The sequence below is a fragment of the Lontra canadensis genome, unplaced genomic scaffold (assembly GCF_010015895.1).
Source record: "Lontra canadensis isolate GAN:19392208 unplaced genomic scaffold, GSC_riverotter_1.0 scaffold67, whole genome shotgun sequence".
In the NCBI taxonomy this organism is placed as follows: domain Eukaryota; kingdom Metazoa; phylum Chordata; class Mammalia; order Carnivora; family Mustelidae; genus Lontra; species Lontra canadensis.
In genome coordinates this window covers 596,226-615,848 of record NW_022631061.1, presented here as the reverse complement: position 1 = coordinate 615,848, position 19,623 = coordinate 596,226, and the positions used below count along the sequence as shown (strand labels likewise).

The 19,623-nt window shown below is 43.5% G+C and overlaps 1 protein-coding gene across 3 annotated transcripts in view; it reads left to right on the top strand.

Moving 5' to 3' along the window:
- The window catches only part of FLT3 (fms related receptor tyrosine kinase 3), a 117,027-nt gene extending 99,631 nt beyond the window's left edge, over positions 1 to 17,396 (top strand). For all 3 annotated transcript variants that reach the window (XM_032879965.1, XM_032879964.1, XM_032879963.1), the window contains 7 exons: positions 208 to 290; positions 1,111 to 1,238; positions 5,081 to 5,203; positions 8,035 to 8,146; positions 8,671 to 8,770; positions 9,224 to 9,329; positions 16,753 to 17,396. In XM_032879965.1, coding sequence (XP_032735856.1) covers positions 208 to 290; positions 1,111 to 1,238; positions 5,081 to 5,203; positions 8,035 to 8,146; positions 8,671 to 8,770; positions 9,224 to 9,329; positions 16,753 to 16,875 — 775 coding nt within the window. In that variant the 3' untranslated portion in view covers positions 16,876 to 17,396. The remainder of the gene's footprint in view (positions 1 to 207; positions 291 to 1,110; positions 1,239 to 5,080; positions 5,204 to 8,034; positions 8,147 to 8,670; positions 8,771 to 9,223; positions 9,330 to 16,752) is intronic.
- Positions 17,397 to 19,623: the final 2,227 nt, after the last annotated feature.

Here is a 19,623-nt window from a genome sequence, read left to right as displayed (position 1 = left end):
GAGAGAGGAGGAAGCAGACTCCCCGCTGAGCAGAGAGCCCGATGTGGGGCTCGATCCCAGAACCCTGGGATCATGACCCGAGGCGAAGGCAGAGGCTTTAACCCACTGAGCCACCCAGGCGTCCCTAAATTGTGTTTTTTTTTTTTTTTAAATAAAATGTCTATTTAGAAGAAGAACACAAATAACAAAATAATTTTCTTTTGATAGTATGCCTGGTTCAAGAGAAGTTCAGTTACACCAGGACTCGGATCATATCTCAGGATTCAATGGGAATTCATTCCAATCTGAAGGTAATATTTTATTCTAACTAGTAACATCTTAAAATAGAAACAGGTATGGGAATTCGGTTAGTTTTTAAAAAGTGTCAATACAAAGCATGCTTTTATTTGCTAATGTCACCTGTAGGCTTTATTAATGTATGTTTGCTTTAAAGGTAGTGAAAAGCCAACAGTTTATATATTGTGGGTTTGATGTCCGCGTGCAACTAATAAACACAGAGAGCTATATTATTTGGTCAGGTTGTTCTTTTTAAAATAATACATTAATTAGAGCCACCGATTACTGACATGTGGAAAAAAGATGAGTCCTAGAATCAGACGGAAGTTGGGTTAACCTTGGGTTCCTTCACTTTCTGGCTGGAAGATTTTGGACAATTTGTGTAATCATCTGAGCTACAGTTTTGTCATCTGTAAAATGGGCCTAATAGTACTTTGGTCATAGTAACATTGGAAGGATTAAATGGAAGTAGAGTAAGTGCCCAGTGCCGTTTGTGAAATGTGGTGGTGCAATGTTAATTCTTTCTCATGTGACAAAACTACCTTGCACAAAAGAGGAGGATCAGAAGCTCCTGACTGATCAGGGGGCCGTCTGTACAAAAGCAGCTGGACAGGTTACCCTTCTAACCAAAAGAAACTTTTGGCTGACCCTTCAGAGGCCCCACCGGTTTAGCGTGAACAGGTTAGCCCCAGTGCTACTGGGAAAATGCAGTGGGAGCTTCCTTTGTAGTCTGGGCGCTCCTCCTCACTGTGGCTTTGATAATGTCCCCATGGAGATGTAATAGGGCAACTTCTTAAACTTGGGGCAAGCATGAGGACCAGTTTTGTTTTACAGATGAAATTGAATATGAAAACCAAAAAAGGCTGGAGGAAGAAGAAGACTTGAACGTGCTGACATTTGAGGACCTTCTTTGCTTTGCATATCAAGTTGCCAAAGGAATGGAATTTCTGGAATTTAAGTCGGTAAGCCCCTTTTGTAGGAGAAACTAACAGCAACAACGAGGTAATTTTGGAAATGGGATGTGCTTTCCTTTTTCTTATTTCAACTTGTATCCCTTACAGTCTGTATCCCCCGCCATCCACCACCACCCTCTTCACTGTTGGAACCACCTAGAATGTTCATTATAGCAGCTCTGGGTGAATTATAGGGGGAATGCCTGAGATCCCTTACTTCAGCTTTCCCAGGAGGTCCAGAGTTCCCTGAGACTTCCAGAGAGGAAGTCAAAGTGAGGTCTACAGCGTCAGTCCTTCCTTGGGCAGTCAGTCCAGGTTGTCCAAGCTGTGTCCTGTGTGTGGGCATTTAACCCTGGGTAAGCGGGGCTTCAAACACAGTGTGCTGGGATCCTGGTGCACCTGCTGCCTCCCCTCGCTTCCCATGCTAATACCAGACCCACACGGCTATGATGGGAGGGCCGTGCAGCCTGCCTCAAACCATGGTTTCTACCTCAATTTTGCCTTCTTTCTATCATTGTCTCTCAGCCCTGTTCTGGGACATTTCAAGGGTCTCTTACCTGTGAGCATTTCTCTGGCTGCTTTCTGTCCACACCATCTCATGTTCTGTTACCTTCTGAGTATTCCCCAAACTCTTCCCTCTTTTCCCTTTGAATCTTTGCTTCTCTTTCTCCCTCTTTTCTCCATGTCCCTCCCTTTGCCTCCTCCCTCCTCCTCCGTCCTGAATTTGGAGAGAATCATTTCAGCTGTATTTTTTTTTCTTTAAAAAAATTACTTTTGGGGTGCCTGGGTGGCTCAGTGAGTTAAAGCCTCTGCCTTCAGCTCAGGTCATGATCTCAGGGTCCTGGGATCGAGTCTTGCATCAGGCTGTCTGCTCAGCGGGGAGCCAGCTTCCTCCTCTCTCTCTCTGCCTGCCTCTCCGCCTACTTGTATCTCTCACTTTGTCAAATAAATAAATAAAATCTTTTTTAAAAAATTAAAAAATTAAAAAATACAAATAAAAAATTACTTTCTCTAATATATTGTCATAGGTTAGGTATATCTCAACTTTAAAAAAATTAACATGAAATAAATCAACAGTTTTGAAGAATAGAAAAAAGTGATGTTCACAATAGCAATCAAACCTGTGAATCATCTTGAGGTAAACAGAAGAAATATACCAGACCCAAATGAAACATTATTAAATGCCAAAAAGGAGGCCTGAATAAATGAGCTCTACCATGTTCATGTAGGAGAGATTCGGGGTTTATTAGAAAAGCCAATTCTGTGCAAGTTAATCTGTATGTTTAACACAACTCCAGTTAGAATCTCAAGGATTTTTTTTTTCTCCCTCACGGATGTTGAAAGTGTATGTTACCTTCTTTGCTTTTCTTTTTCCAAATATGAGCATCCTTGCTCACAGGTTAAAAAAAAAAATTCCTGCCTCATATCTTCCCACCCCCCATCTCTGAGGCACATTCTTTTTTTTAAATTCAATTAATTAACATATAATGTATCACTGGTTTCAGAGGTAGAGGTCAGTGATTCATCAGTTCCATCTAATACCGAGTGCTCATTACATCACGTGCCCTCCCAATGCCTGTCACCTAGTTATTTCATCCTCCCACCCCCTGCCCTCCAGCAACCCTCAGTTTGTTTCCTATAGTTAAGAGTCTCTTATGGTTTGTTTCCCTCTCTGGTTTTGTCTTATTTTATTTTTTCCTCCCTTCCCCTATGATCCTCTGTTTTGTTTCTAAAATTCACGTATGAGTGAGATCATATGATAAATGTCTTTCTCTGATTGACTCACTTCACTTAGCATCATACCCTCTAGTTCCATCCACGTCTTTGCAAATGGCAAGATTTCATGTTTTTGATGGCTGAGTGCTACTCTGGTGTAGGTATATACCACATCTTCTTTATCCATTCACCTGTCTGAGACACATTCTTCTCCTCATCTTCCCTGCCTGCTGTTGGCTTCCTCTTTTCTCAAGTGTATCTATAGTTCATTTATCATTCACCTCCTTGACTACAGTAGTGGTTGCGTGTCTTTATAGACCTTGGAGGGCCTCGACCTCGATAGTCTGGCCTGATTTCCTGCCTGTCGTGAAGTAAATAGGCAAATTACTCACAACCTAAGGTCAAGGGCCCTGCTTTTTTCCCCTCTGGGCTTGTTATAATAAGAATTTTTTTGAGGAATATCCAGTTTCTGAGACGCTCCCCCCTTATTTTCCCTTTAGGCCCTACCCCTTGCACCATAATGTATGTCACTGTCTCCTGTTTCTTTTCTCCCTACTTCTCTGGTTGCTCCTTGCTTTCCCTGTAGCTGCCATGATTCCATCCACCATACTCACTAGTGCCAAGTCCGGTGCTAGGTGCTGAGATAGAGTCAGAGCTTATCACTGACAGGGGAGAAGGAGATGAGCAGACGGGCAAATCAAAGATGACCCTGTAGTGTGGTAAATATTCGTGTTCAAGTAAGCTCTGGGAACCCAGGGAAGGCACAGACCCATCAGAACCAGGAGGGGGAGTGGTGCAGAAAAGGCTTGGGGATGCAGCTCATGCTTCGGCTAGAGAGATTTCTGAGGAAAAGGAAAACCGGCAGGGAACATGGGATAGGGCAGGGAACACAAAATCAGGAGGAAGTCTGTTAAGGAAGGTCACGAGTTAAATGTGTGACATGTGGTTCCTTGGGCAACAGAGTAGGGCCTAGTCTGGAAGATATTCTTATCTAAAGCTCAGGAGAAATGTTTGGGTCAGGAACAGAGGTTGGGTGATGGTAGTTGCATCTCTTGGTTTGGACGAAGGGACTTGGGAAGGTGTAGACCGAGAGGGTGCTGCTCCAGGGAATGAGAGCAGGCTTGCCTGGAGCTGCAGAAAGAAACAGTTTCCGTTAGTCAGTAGGAAGAAAACAGGGGGCCAGTGATATGCTGAATTCACAGAAGGAGGGATGTGAAGGAGGAGGGCCCTGCCCATAGTACCAGGTGCCACCAGGACACCAAATCCAATCTCAATCGGTTTGGTTGCCATGCGAGTCACTGCGGGGCTTAGCCCAGGCAGCTGGGGCAGACATCTGGGAGGATGAAGGGCAGGTGTGGGGGGCTGGTAGGAACGTGGGTGAATCGTGAATGGAGTCTACAGGCAGTGGACAACACTCTCAGAAAACTGGAGAAGGAGAAAGGAGAGCTAGGGGGATTATAGTCTGCCCGGTTTCTGCTTTTATTTTTTTCAAGATTGAAGAGAGCCCTTTGGGCCTTTAGCTCCTAGTGCTCTGTTCCGTTGAGTATCTTCCTTCTTAGGGTTAATTCTCTTGTCAGACCACTTGGCTTCATGTCATGTCCTCTGTCCACTCAGAGGCTCCTAATTCCACTTGAATCAACCTTCCCAAACTTATTTTTCTTTTTTTTTTCCCCAAATATATTCTTTGGTCATACTCTCATTGCCAAAGCTGTTTTCCAGTCAGAAAGGAGATAGTTTTTCTCCACCCCTCAGTAAGAGTGCTGGACAATGGCCTTGGAAAATCCCTTCGGGAGGGAGCTCAACACTGGACCCCGGTATTGTGTCTTTTATTTATAGGAAGACACAACACCCAGCCAGGTTTGATCTCCTTTGTAAGAACCTACCTCCTTGGCCTCCGGGAATGTTCCATAAGTAGCACGAGTGACTGTATGCACAACTGCTGAAGAGGTGGGCCATCACTCTGTGTGCTGCAGGTCCCGTGTGAGGACAGCCAGTGGCCCAGTAAAGATAAGACACCTCGAGGAACCACACTTTCCTGTCATCTGTAACTCCTGCTGAACGTGAAACTGGAAGCAAAATTGCCCTCTGTGATGATCTCCTCGGACTAAATAACACGCCAATTTCATTCTTTGCAGTGTGTTCACAGAGACCTGGCAGCCAGGAACGTGCTCGTGACCCACGGGAAGGTGGTGAAGATCTGTGATTTCGGACTGGCCCGGGACATTATGAGTGACTCCAACTATGTTATCAGGGGCAACGTGAGGCCACTATTTCTTACATGTTTTTATACTGTTATTTTGTGTTTTGTCATTGGGACGGTAGACACTGGCACTCACTGTAGCGAGGGTTTGCTTGATGGCAACATCAAAAAGCTTCCTTCCTGCAGTCAGCTTTCTTACATTTAAAAGCTTTTTCTTTTTTTTTTTTTTAAGATTTTTTTTTAATTTATTTGACAGACAGAGATCACAAGTAGGCAGAGAGGCAGGCAGAGAGAGAGAGGAAGGGAAGCAGGCTCCCCACTGAGCAGAGAGCCAGATGCAGGGCTCGATCCCAGGACCCTGAGATCATGACCTAAGCTGAAGGCAGAGGCTTTAACCCACTGAGCCACCCAGGTGTCCCTAAAAGCTTTTTCGGTGGCTTCAAGGAATATTCCAGTTACAATTAAAGCTGAGCAAAATAGCATCACATCTGTCCTTGGGCTAGTCAGAACAGACCAATTAGGGACCTTGGAGTACAAGCCACACTTAAAAAAAATTCATTACTTGAACTTACTTCAGTTCCATTAGCTATAAAGCGACTAGAGTCATGTTTCCAATTACAGGAATTTGGCAGTCGCTACAATAAAGCATTTTTTAAAGTAAAACATATCAATTAAATATTAAATGTAAATTTTAAAAGGATACAATATTTAAATTAGATATGAGCTAATGAATATTTAGCATCGTATTACTGTCACACAGGAAGATCTAAAATATGACCAAATCTACTTGTTAAAAAAACAAAAGAAAACAAAAACCCAACTAGGGACAGACGTGTTATTTAAGAACTATTAGAAATACTAGATGATAAAATTGTGTACTGGAAAGAGTGGCTTGTAAGAATCCCAACACCTAGAGTTAAGCCCCTTTTTTTGGAATTTCCCTGTGCTTTATAGTCCCCACTTGTGAAATAATAGTGACTTGGTGCTTACCAGGTGCTAGGTACTTTTCTTAGCGCTTTACGTACACTCATACATTTAGTCCTCACAGTGCCTACTTGTGGGCTGGGAAACAGAGGCACAGAACATAATTTGCCCCTGGTTACACAGCTCGTGGACTAGAGCGTGAATGGTCTGAGCCCCAAGCCTGTGCATGACCACTGTGACAGGTGCATCATTTCCCATGACAATTATCTGCTTACCACATTGGCGTTGTGGGAATAAACCAATAAAACCAACATGAAAGCACCTGTCTGGGTAAACAGCCAATAAATGTTAAAAATCAAATCAAACACTATTTCCATTAGAATCTAATAGCCATCTCAGCTGATTTTAGATCCATATCTCCCTTGTTGTAGCTAAAGTCATAAAGATGATCAAAGCTCGTGGGCGACTGTGCGGTCTTTACCTTACTAGCTGGTGGTCTTTTATGTGGGAAGGTGACTTCCATTTGGCACCTCAATTAAGTCTTTTAATTAATTAAATTAACCAGACAAGCCTGTATGATTCTATCAGCTCATCGGTTTGTGTAGGATTTAAATAGGGTTTCTTTCTTGAGCTTTGATTTTTTTTTTTTTTTTAATTTCCCTAAGTAATCTCTACACCCACTGTGGGGCTGGAACTCACGACCCTGAGATCCAAGGTCACATGCTGTACTGACTGAGGCAGCCAGGTGCCCTTGCAGCTCTGATTTTACTTGGCAGATTAAACGAGCACAGTGAAGGGCTCCTCACTTCACGGGGGAAAAAAAAAAAAAAAAAAAAAAACTACGAAAAGCTGTGTCCCAGTAACCTAGCTGCCTCTGTGTCTTGATACTAACCCGACTGTACTGACTCTAAACCTGCCTTTCGTGCTACTGGAAATTACTAAAGCCACAGAAGCCAGCCTGGTGTCATTTCTGGAAGTGATGACATATGCTCCCCTCACCACATTCTTGTAGCTGGCATTTCCATTAAAGTTCTTCCAAGAAATGCTTTAAGAAAATATTCCGCCAATTCACCAATATATCCTTACCTCTGGGCAAAGGATTGGTTACTCCCTAATGGGAATTATCTGCTGTTAAACTTACCCATTCCGATCACCAGCCTTTGTTCCGGATGAGCTTTAAAGCAATGGCCAGCTGTGGGGCACCTGGGTGGCTCAGTGGGTTGGCTCAGAGTCACATGACTCTTGATTTTGGCTCAGGTCATGATCTTGGGGTCATGAGATGGAGCCTGTGCTGACAATGTCAGGCTCTGAGCTGAGTGTGGAGCCTGCTTAAGATTCTCCCTCTCCCAGGGTGCCTGGGTGGCTCAGAGGGTTAAGCCTCTGCCCTTGGCTCAGGTCATGATCTCAGGGTCCTGGGATCGAGCCCTGCATCGGGCTCTCTGCTCAGCAGGGAGTCTGCTTCCCTCTCTTTCTCTCTGCCTGCCTCTCTGCCTCCTTGTGATCTCTCTCTGTGTGTCAAATAAATAAATAAAATCTTTAAAACAAAACTAATTGTCCTATAAATCTTCATTGTCAGGACCAAGTTGAAACAGAATGATTCCAAATAGTAAAAAAAAAAAAAAAAAAAAAGATTCTCCCTCTCTCGCTGCCCCCTTCCCCCAACACTTGCATGCAGGTGCTCTCTCTCTCTCTCTCTCTCCCAAAAAAATGAAAGATATTGCGTTGGGGTTTTTTGTTTGTTTGGGCTTTTTTTGCTTTCTTTTCTTTTCTTTTTTGTCAGGCTACTATGTTAGGATGTTGATTTGAAAGTGAAAAACTTCCACTCGAGGAATATGATTTCCTCCATTAAGCATTGAGAGAGACTTTAGGAAGCGAAGAAATTTTATCATCTAGCTAGTAAGAGAAAAGAAATCCCCTTCACCGTTCGATCTGTTCACCACTGATCTCCTCCTGGACTCCGCACAGGCTCGTCTGCCTGTAAAGTGGATGGCTCCCGAGAGCTTATTCCAAGGGATCTACACCATAAAGAGTGACGTCTGGTCGTATGGAATATTACTCTGGGAGATATTCTCACTTGGTAAGTTTTGCCCGTGGCCGCCATCCCCGCCCCCTCCGCGCCTTATCCCTGTTATTATATTAAAGCATGCATGAAGGGTGCCTGGGTGGCTCAGTCAATGAAGCCTCTGCCTTCAGCTCAGGTCATGATCTCAGGGTCCTGGGATCGAGCCCCGCATTGGGCTCTCTGCTCAGCAGGGAGCCTGCTTCCTCCTCTCTCTCTCTGCCTGCCTCTCTGCCTACTTGTGATCTCTGTGTGTTAAATAAATTTTTAAAAATCTTTAAAAAATAAATAAAAATTTAAAAAAAATAAAGCATTCTTGACGTGCCACCTTGTCATCTGTTATATATGTGCCACTTCATGCCTTATTGTGGTGTCTTTGCCCCGCCCCCCAGCCTGTACCTGTGTGAGAGAAGGAGCTGTGACTTTCCCCACTTACAGCTTCGCACCAAGCAGCGTCCGGCCCATGGGCGCTCTCAGTACCTGCTTGTTCACTGAATGACTAACCAAATGAAATGGTGTATCCTCCCTCACTTTTCCCCCAGGTGTCAATCCTTACCCTGGTATTCCAGTTGACGCTAACTTCTACAAACTCATTCAAAGTGGATTTAAGATGGATCAGCCCTTTTACGCTACGGAAGAAATGTAAGTTCAGATCAGACTGCACCGTGGCTGAAATCAGGAATTTACAGTCTCTCTAGTTCCAAATGCATGTCAAAGGAAGTAAAACTCCTTAATGCAAAATCCATGATTCCTCTTTTTAAAAAAGAAAAAGAAAGAAAAGGAAATGCTTCCTTTTTGTTTTGGGGATTTCTGAACAAAACTGAAGATACTGTGAATTAGAGGCTTCAGTTCTTTTGCTGGAAGGGGTCCCTCAGGGTGCTAAGACTCCATCTCCTGATTTCTGGTCCACAGAATGCATTTCTGTCCGTCACCTAATTTGCCCTTCCTGGTGGGAGTTCAAAGTCAAGTAGAGTACTTGCCACAAAACAAACAGACCACAGATGATGAGTAGCTCCAGCAAGAAATGGCAGGAAATGATCAGCTTTTCTTCTTTCGGATTTTCTCAGTTTACTCCACCTTCTCTTGGTTTTATAGATACTTTATAATGCAATCCTGCTGGGCTTTCGACTCAAGGAAACGGCCATCCTTCCCCAACCTGACTTCATTTTTAGGATGTCAGCTGGCGGATGCAGAAGAAGCCGTACGTAGCTTCATGGTACTTTACAAAGCGTTGTTAGAAAGGAGAGCAGTAACTCAGAACACGCACTCATTTCCTAAGAATCAAAGTATCACGTTGTCTTTCTCAGCATAGTTTGTCTTGGTTGCCCTCTGAAAGTTGTGTGGGATGAGATATATTTATTGGTAAGCGTTTTCGGGGGAAAAAGCTTTCCCTAACGTTGTCAGCCAATTGATTAAGAAATTGAATGCTTTTAAGTATTTAATTAATGCATAGGTCTAGACAACTAAACAAAACTTAATCCCTGATCACCACTGACCTTTCCTAATTCAACACGAAGCTTTAGTATGGAGTAATCCATACAACCCAGACATATAATACAGCAGAGTGGAAAAAACATTGACCTGGAATCACGAGAGTCTAATCCCAGCTCTAGCACTCTAGCTCCTCATCGCTGTATGACTTACGACAAATCATTTTACTTCTCTTGGCCTCAGTTTTCGCACCTGTAAAATGGGTTGCCGAGGTAGGTGATCCTCGGGCTTTGGGAACTTGGAATCACTTTGCTCACTCTTCCCCTCAGTATTACAATCCAGCCTAGTGGAAAAAGTGAACAAAGTGATTCCATGATAGTGAACAAAGCCATTCCCTAGAGGAAGCGGACAAAGGACGGACCTTGAACCTCCAATACCCAGGTTCAAATTGTGGCTCCATCATTTACATCTTATAGGCCTCGATTAAGTGACATAATCTCTATTTCCTTATCTGAAACATAGAATTAATAAATCTTGCTTTAGGAAGTTATAAGGAGTAGGATGCATGTGAAAAGATCTATTAGCACATAGCAGGCCCTTAGTAGTTAATCAGTAAATGTTAGTCACATAGGAACCTGACTGCTTAAATGGGTTGTCTGTTCTCTTTTTCTAAATTATTAAGAGCCCATTTTCAATTCTGTAGTCTCTCCAGAGACCTGGGTGGGTGGGTCATGTCCCTTCCTCCTGGTAGGCTGTTTTAAAAAATCACATTTGGAAACTAAATTATTGTGAGGGAATTAGGCCAACAAGGTCGGGGGAGATGGAAAACCTCAAGGCTATCAAGCAGACCGCCTGGACACAGTTAATGACCCTATAAGATAAACCAAAAGAAGAGTGAGAGAGAGAAACCAGAAGTGGGCTCCAGAGAGGACCGAATAATTTCTCCTTGCCCGGCAGCTGGGTGTGGCTCCACAGACGTGTTATTTGTACCAAGCTGTGAAGAAAGAGTAGTATTTTGGCTGTTGGGAGGGGGGGTGAGTGGGGGTGTTCCAGGCTAGATGAGTAATATAAGAAAGGTTCAAAGTTGAGAAAGTATAATGGAAGATAAATGGTTGTGGCTGAAAGTATAGGGTGGGTGGGGGAGTATGGAGAAAAACAGGACTGGAAAGGTAGTGGACCAGGATGTGGGCTCTGCTACTGCTCAGAAGCCCCTTGTCTTTTTGTTCAGAACCCCTTATCTTGGAGTACAAGTCTCCTTTCATGTCCCCCCTACCACAGGATGTCCAAATGCCTTTCCCTCTGTCCAGGGAATCAGGGTTGTTGAATGGCAAGCTTTTCCACACAGGTGATGATTCAGCCGAGGGGGTCTGAGCTCAGAGATACCCCTCTAACTCCCTCCCCCCACCACCATTCTCTTCCTCTCTGTCTCTGACCCTCTGTCATGGAAGGTTCTTTTTCCCACCAGTAGCAGCCACGGATAGCAAGCTCTGTCTTCTTCAGGGAAATTCGATTAATAGTGTCCCCTCTGAGTGGGATGTATACACCAGGAGGAACATCTTGGTCCTGGCTGGTGCAGTGGGATCCAGTCTAGAAGCCTGGGGAGCAGAGACGAGATTGGATTTCAGTCCCCACCGGCTGGGCACCTCTGAGCAAGGCCTAGTCTACACAACCATGCCAGGCAGCTCTGCCCACTTTGAGTGAACCCTGATTCCTTCAGGGAATGCTTTTCCCTTCACACGTCCTAAGCACAGCCATGTCTAGTCTCTTGGGTGGGAAGACAGGCCTTGCCAACAGGCCTGAGGTAATATTTCCTGGTATGCATGTGAACGCTTTTTGTACAGTCTCTGCTTTTGCTTCTTCATGGACTAGGGAAGGAAAATGGCCCTCAGGGGACAAGTGAGAGGGGGAGGGAAGCTCACTGAGAAAACACAGGTTAATGCTTTTAGGTATAACCCAACCCCAGTGGTATGGAGTTAGTGCAGGGAGATCACTGGATAATGTGCTACAGTTGTGAACCAACAGGGGTTTTTAGAATGGACAGATGCTCCAGTATTGGTCTTGATGGCCCAGATCACTACGACTGTGACCGATGTTAGTTAGGCTTATTGTGGTAATCGTTTTTGCAGTATATACATGAATCACATCATACACCTGAAACTAAATAGAGTTATATATCCATTATACCTCAGTTAAAAAAAAAAAAAAAAAAAAAAAAGAGCCAGATCGAGTATTCTCTCCAAAGACCCCTGTAGTTTCCCTAGTCGGATTTCAGGGTCCTTCTCCTGAGTCCCCCTAACACTTTGTCTTTAACTGTGTGTGAGACTCCAGTGATGGTGTGTGAGACTTTGCTTTATGGGCCTATCTTTCCCACCACTAGACTTAGTTCATGAGGGCAAGCAGATGCAATGCTCGTCTTCACATCACCTGATGCGGTCCCGTAGGCAGGCGACACTCACCAGTTATCAAATAAATGAGTGCCTATCAGCACGACGGTACGTCAGAGGTCACATCCACTTTGTTCACCATGACATACCTAGTTCAGCCATTACATACCTAGTGGCTGGCATATTGCTTAGTGGATGGAAAGTGCTAAGCAAATATTTCTGGAAAGAAGGAAGGCAGGCAGGCATAAAAGTAAATTTGAGAAAGTAAAATCCTAACAGAGGAAGTAAGATCAGTTGAGGTGACTGTGGCAACAGAGGTGAGCAAAGATGAGGGGGTGAACTAGACGGTGGGGAGAGGGGGTGCAGAAGGAAGGGACACGCACAGCTCCTGTTTCGGAAAGGGCCTGAACTCACATCACTGCTCTTCTCATGTCCATGCCCACAAGTCATAGGAAATATATACATAGAATATAAATATATTATCAATATATAATGTATTTATATATACTATATCATAAACAAATATACAAATATAAAATAATATAATATAAATATTTTTAAAAAATGGGCTACCTGGGTGGCTCAGTCGGTTAAGCATCTGCCTTCAGCTTAGGTCATGATCCCAGGGTCCTGGAATGGAGCCCCACGTCAGGCTCCCTGCTCAGCGGGGAATCTGCTTCTTCCTCTGCCCCTCCTCCACTGTGTTTTCTCTCTCTTTATCTCTCTCTCTCTCTCATATAAATATATAAAATCTTTAAAAAATAAGATATATATATATATATATATATACATACACATATTATTTATTATATTTTTTTAAAGAATTGAGGCCATAATCGCCTTTGAAAGCCAGAAGGAGATCTTTGTGGACCAGAAACTGTGGAAAACCCCTGAGACAATGAAAGTAGTTAGGACTGAATTGGGAAGACCCACAACAGAGAACTCTTTGAAAGTTGAAAGAATGAGGACTAGTGTTTTCCCAGAGAGTAGGGAGAGTTCTGGTGGGCTCATGCAGAAGTTCCGCAGTGGGACGAGTCACAGTGTTAAATACACATAAGAATAACATGGGTGTTAAAAATGTAAGTATACCACTGTGAAAACAGAAATATAATCTATAATCTCAGGTTCAGGGTAGAAGAAAAAAGGACCGTAGAAAACCTGATCAATGCCACAAAGTGGGGAAGAGAGCAATAAAGAACATTCATCGAAATAGATAAAGCTCAAAATGTCAAGATTAGTAAGTCCACTTAAGAAAGAGAATATCAGGGGTGCCTGGGTGGCTCAGTGGGTTAAGCCTCTGCCTTCGGCTCAGGTCGTGATCTCAGGGTCCTGGGATCGAGCCACGCATCGGGCTCTCTGCTCAGGCGGGAGCCTACTTCCCACTCCCCCTCTGCCTGTCTCTCTGCCTACTTGTGACCTCTGTCAAATAAATAAATAAAATCTTTTAAAAAAGAGAGAATATCAAAATAAATGAGACTGTTATCACACAGATCACATTTACTAACCTCAGTGCAGTGAAAGGAGAAATCACCAGTCGTACCCGAAAAGCTCCCCGTGTCCTACATGAGAAATTAAAACTCATGCTTCTTACAGAAGCCTTTGGTTCACAAGAAGGTGAAGGAGGAAGGAAAAAGACATAAAAATAGTCCCTGATTATTAGAACCTGTAGGAGCCAGCCAAATTTATAACTCTAAATTCATTAGAAAACAAAGAATGAGAATGAATGACTTAAACTTTCAACTCTAGAAGCTAAGAAAAAAAAAAAAACCCACAATGAATAAGGAGGAGGGAGTAGGGGAAGAAAATGAACAAAGCAGAAGAAAAGAACTAATGTAGGGGCGCCTGAGTGGCTCAGCCCGTGAAGTGTCGGACTCCTGGTTTCAGTTCAGGACGTGGTCTCGGGGTCCTGGAAGGGAGCCCGTCATTGGGCTCCATGCTGAGCATGGAGTCTGCCTGAGATTCTTCTCCCCTCCCTCTACCTCCCCTTCTCCCTCCTCCCCATGCTTGTGTGTGCTCTCTCTCTAAAATAAATAACTAATGTTAAAAAAAATAAAAGAACTAATAAAGTTATAGGCAGAATTAATTAAACTGAGAGTAGCCCCCAAAATAATAGTGATGATCAGGAAACACAGAAGTTGTTTTTTGAACTAATAATAGTAAGATTTAAGGGCAAACATTTTTTAAGTGTCTGCCATACACTCTACTAATATACTACCCATAAGAACATTTAATTCTCACATCAATCTCACAAAGTAAGTTCTAGTATTACCTCTTTTGCAGATCAGTAAATTGAGATACAGAGAAGTTCGGTCATTTGCCCAAGGTAACCCAGTAAGTGTCAGACTGAGGATTTGAACACAGGAGTCTGGATCTAGTTTACACTGTATATTAATATTGTATGTTAATACGGTGTACAAATATACCACTAACGCACACTATGAAGAGAACAATTAGGAAAAAAGAGAAAGCACAGATGACATTCAGAATAAAAAGAACATACTTTGGATAGACACACCATTTTAAAAAATGTAAGAAAATCTTATTCACCTCTTTCTATTGATGTACTTGAAAAGCTAGGGTTTCAAAATCTTTGTAAGGAGAATATACACATGTATTACTTGTGCAATTAAAAAATTCATTTTAAAATCACTTAAAGGAGTGAGGGGGTGGGAGGCACAGGCGTCCAGTTAGGGAATGAAAGTCACCAGGATGAAAGGCAATAATAAGCACAGAGAATATTCAGTCAATGGGGTTGTCATAGTGCTGTATGTTGGCAGAAGGGAGCGCCGCTCTTGGGGTGCACGACATAATGTACAGACGTGTTTCGGCATCACTATATTGTACTCCTGAAACTGGTGTAACACTGTGTTTCATCTATACATCAATAAAACTAATTAATTACTTAACATATACAAAAATCTCTTAAAGCAATGAACAGGAAGACATTAAAAGCGGGGACACACCAGAATAGCACCCAGTCTCTGGCTGTGGGAGTACAGCGAGGTTGAGAAGATGATTCTGAAAGTCCTGGATCTTGGGACTGGAGTCGGGGTGGTTCACTAAGTGAAACTGTCGATCCAGGAAGGAGAGGAAGATCGGGGATCAGAGATAATGGATTCAGGTGTGGAGCTGTTGGATTTGAAGTGTTACTGTTATTTCTGTCCCAGGCTTCCTTAGATGGTCGAAATTCAGTGCTGGACGTGAATATTTGGTTCGACAGGTCATAACCAACTGCTAGGTCCGCTCTACAAAAACAACGTATCATTACTGTTCATCCTTAAGGATAGAGGCGACTGTTATGGTGAAGACCAGGTTTAAAAGGAAATTTTTGTCCATTTGTTTTCCAGAAAGAAAAAATAAGAGGAGGAGATGGTCCATTCAGTGAACACGATAACTGCCAAATGAACTAACACAAACAAATACACAGTAGTGATGGCTAGGGAGAGGGAGGGAGTCTGTCCAACTCACATAAGAATCCAGGATCCCTACATCACAGAGTTCTCATAAGTAATAAGAAAAACCTGGATGGCCCAATGTAAAAGGGCAAAGGAGGGAAGCAGACAATTCCCAATGAAGTGCAAATGCTCATCGCATCTAGAAAAAGATGTTCAGCTTTGCTTATCATGAAACACGCAGGCCAGGAGATCAAACCTTCCCTGGACAAAGGGCTAGAGTTAACAGTTAACAGTTAAAGGGCGATAGTTAACACCCCTGCCGTAGGACTTGGGAGAAAGCAGCATTGTTCCCCGACACAGCGGAGAGGAGTGGAAATAAGTAATGGTTTCTGCCAGGCAGCCTGTCGAGGTACGTCGCCATTCCAATGTGCATTCCCCTTGACCTGGCAATTCCACTGCCCTCATTCACCCTGGAGACAGACAGGGCCAGTGTGCACTTCTCAGTCGATGTTATACAAACAGTCCATCGAAAGGTCAGTTATGGTTCATCCATACTATGGAATGCTAGGCTACTATTAAAAACATGAATGTGCTCATATTTAGTAAATAGTGAAAATGTGTAACATTTGTAACCTGCAAACAACATCTTAGAAATTCAAAATAAGGTTCTGAAACAAGGTCTACACTCTGAGCCTACCAACACAAAATTGTGTATACACAGCAAGCCATCTGTCATGGGGGCTATCTCTGACAATTTTAGTTTTTTTTCTATATATCTTCCTATATTGCTTAAGGTGTCTATATGAATGTGTGTTAACTTTAAAATCAGACAGAAAGTAGAGCTGTTTTCATTTTGGAAAAACATTTTAAAGCCACTGACCTCCCAAGTGAAACTCAAGAATCACATGTATTAATTGCATAATGAACAGATCATTTTTAGTGGCCTTTCTCTTATATGGGTTTGTTTGGCTTTTCTAAGATTTTATTTATTTATTTGACAGAGACAGTGAAAGAGGAATACAAACAGGGGGAATGAGAGAGGGAAAAGCAGGCTTCCCGCTAAGCAGGGAGCCCAGTGCTCGATCCCAGGACCCTGGGATCATGACCTGAGCCGAAGGCAGACACTTACCAACTGAGCCACCCAGGTGCCCCTTTTTTATGGTTTTACTGCTCGGCTTTTGGATTTCTAGATTTGGACTTTATATGCAAGAGCAGAAATGATACTGGAATCAGCTATTTGATGGTGACTTGATTTCTCCATTAGTAAACTGAATTTGGTTTGTCAATTAACATCCTCTAAGATTGTCCTCTAAGACTTATGTATCATAATAGCAAGTAATCTGCAACATAGGCCCTTGACATGTCCGTCTTCCTTGGATGGTAATCAGAGTTCTGTCTTCTCCCCCACCTTCAGATGTATCAGAACATGGAGGGCCACGTCTCAGACCGTCCTTCTGTCTACCAAAACAGGCGACCTTACAGCAGAGAGGTGGACTCGGGGCTCCTGCCTCCACAGGCTCATGATGAAGATTCCTAGAGAAACAGTTGAGTCTTAAGGCTTTCCTCCCTCTGACCCCCTCCTTGAACAGGCTATAGATTACCAAAACAGGATTAATTTCATCACCAAAAGAAAGCATGATCTCAACTGCTGCTTTGCTGGGCTTTTCTCTAGAAGCTCTCTGTATTTACTCTTGTTTTCAAAGGGACTTTTGTAAAAACAAATCATCCTTTGCACAAGGTGGGAAGAGCTGATAAGTACTTTTCCTGGAGCATCTATCCAGATCCAAAGGCCTTCTTGGGCTGGCTTGAGTGAAAATTGTGTACCTGAGGTACAGTACGTTCTTGTAAATAGATAACACAAAAGCATTTTGCTAAGGAGAAGCTGATATGATTTTTTAAATCTATGTTTTAAAATAATATGTATCTTTTTTCAGCTATTTAGTGATATATTTTATGAATGGAAATAAAATCTCTTCTCTAGAAATGTTTGTCATTGAATTGTTTACATGCCCCATTTAGGGCAAGACTTAACAGGAGGGCAGGAACCTAATGAATTATGTACAATGATTTGTTTGTGCATGTGTATTTTTTTTCCTACTGAGACGCTCCGGCCCTCCATCAGATTCTTAAGAGGATGCGTGACTCCTGCTTCCAGACTAGAGCAGAAACGCTGAGGTCTGCTGGCTTCTCTGCGGCGCTCCGTGGAGAGGAGAAAGGACGGGGAGAGAGGACGGCCTCTCTCGTCCTTCGAATTCAGCTTAGCTTCTTCCCTCCCACAGGCTTATAAAGCTAAACTTGCCCTGATCCTTATTTTCCAGGTGTGGTTCTTGGTGAAGGGTGTGGTTCTTGGTGAAGTGTGTGGTGAAGTTCTCCCTTTTTTCTTTTTTACGATTTTATTTATTTGTTTGGGAGAGAAAATGAGCATGAGAAGGGGGAGGGTCAGAGGGAGAAAGTACTGCCTGATGTGGGATGCGGTCCTTGGACTCCAGGATCACGACTTGAGCTGTAAGCAGTTGCTTAGCCAACTGAACCACCCAGGTCTTAACTAACCAACCTCCCCAAGGTCTGCCTTTTCTTGTCTTCCCTTCCGGGGCGTGGTTAAGATAAGAACCTTGAAGCCAGTCTGCCTGGGCTGAAATTCTCCTTCTGATGCTGCTTAGCTGAGCAACATTGGGCAACCTTGGGCAAGTAACTGAACTTGATTGGGTCTCAGCTTCCTCTTCTGGAAGATGAAATAATAATGGATGACATCTATCTTACACAGTTCTGGTAAGAATTAGATGGACTACATATATAATATATGTATGTTATAATAGACGCACAGATGGTCCCCAAATAAGGGCGGTTCAACTTAAAATTTCTTGACTTTACGATGGTACAAAAGGGATACACATTCTGTAGAAACCATTCTTTGAATTTTGAATTTCCGGAGCTAGCGATATGCAGTTCAATGTCTATCACAATGCTGGGTAGTGGCAGCCCCCAGTCCACTATGGGATCCCAGGGTGAAAAATCAAAACACTGACAGCCGTTGTATACCCATTCAACCATTCTGTTTCTCACTTTCAGCACAGTATTCAATACATTACATGAGATATTCAACACTTTATTATACAATAGGCTTTGTGTTAGATGATCTTGCCCAACGCAAGGCTGACATCAGTATTCTGAGCACGTTTGAGGTAGGCTAGGCTAAACTGTGAGGTTTGATGGGTTGGAGTATTAAATGTATTTCAGCTTATATTTTCAACTTACTGGGGGTTTACTGGGACATAACCCCATCGCAAGCTGAGGAGGAGCTATATTAAAGAAAGAGAGTGCCTCGTCCATAAATGTACCCTAATCTGTCATTTGCACTTCCCTCTCTGATTTTAATCTTTTACTTTAGACAAGGCCACATAAACTAGATTACACAAATCCGTTCTTCACGTCACCCCTTCTCCCAAGCTCTGGGCCATCCAGTGTTTTCTCTGGCCACAGATAGATCTGTCTTCCTAAAGTATTCCTGTGCACCCGCCACTTCCGGCGGGAGCACGTCTGGTGGCTCCTCGTGTCTATCAGCTAAAGCCGGATTCTCTTGCCAGCGTACACGCCCACCACAGCTGGGCTCCCCTGCATTTCTGTGTCAGGTTACATAAGGACATCTGTCTCTGTCGCCAAAACCATCTGCTCGTGTTCAGTGGGTATGTCTTGGGCATTCCCATTTCCTGTGTTTCTTTTCCTCACCTGCCACCCTCCTGGGATGCTTCTTCCTATTCAAGTAAGCCCCTGCTTCGTGGCCAGACTTGAGTTCTGTCTTATAATTCAGATCTTTCTCAGCTCCACCAGTCGTGGGTGCTGGCTTCCTCCGCTGAAATCTATAGGCTCCTTGTCCATATCATCCAACTGGCTCTTTTTTTTTTTAAAATATTTTATTTATTTATTTGATAGAGATCACAAGTAGGCAGAGAGGCAGGCAGAGAGAGAGAGAGGAAGGGAAGCAGGCTCCCTGCGGATCAAAGAGCCAGATGCGGGGCTCGATCCTAGGACCCTGGGATCATGACCTGAGCCGAAGGCAGAGGCTTTAACCCACTGAGCCACCCAGGTGCCCCCCAACTGGCTCTTAACATAAACTTTCCTTCCGTTTCCTACCCTTCCCTTTTCCTTTCCTTTTCTTCCCTTCCCTTCCTTCTCTTCCCTCTCCTCCCCTCCCAACCCCCCTCTCCTCTCCTCTTTTTCCCTTCCCTCCCCTTCCCTTCCCTCCCTTCTCCTCCCCCTTCCCTCCCCTCTTCTTCCCTTCTTTTCC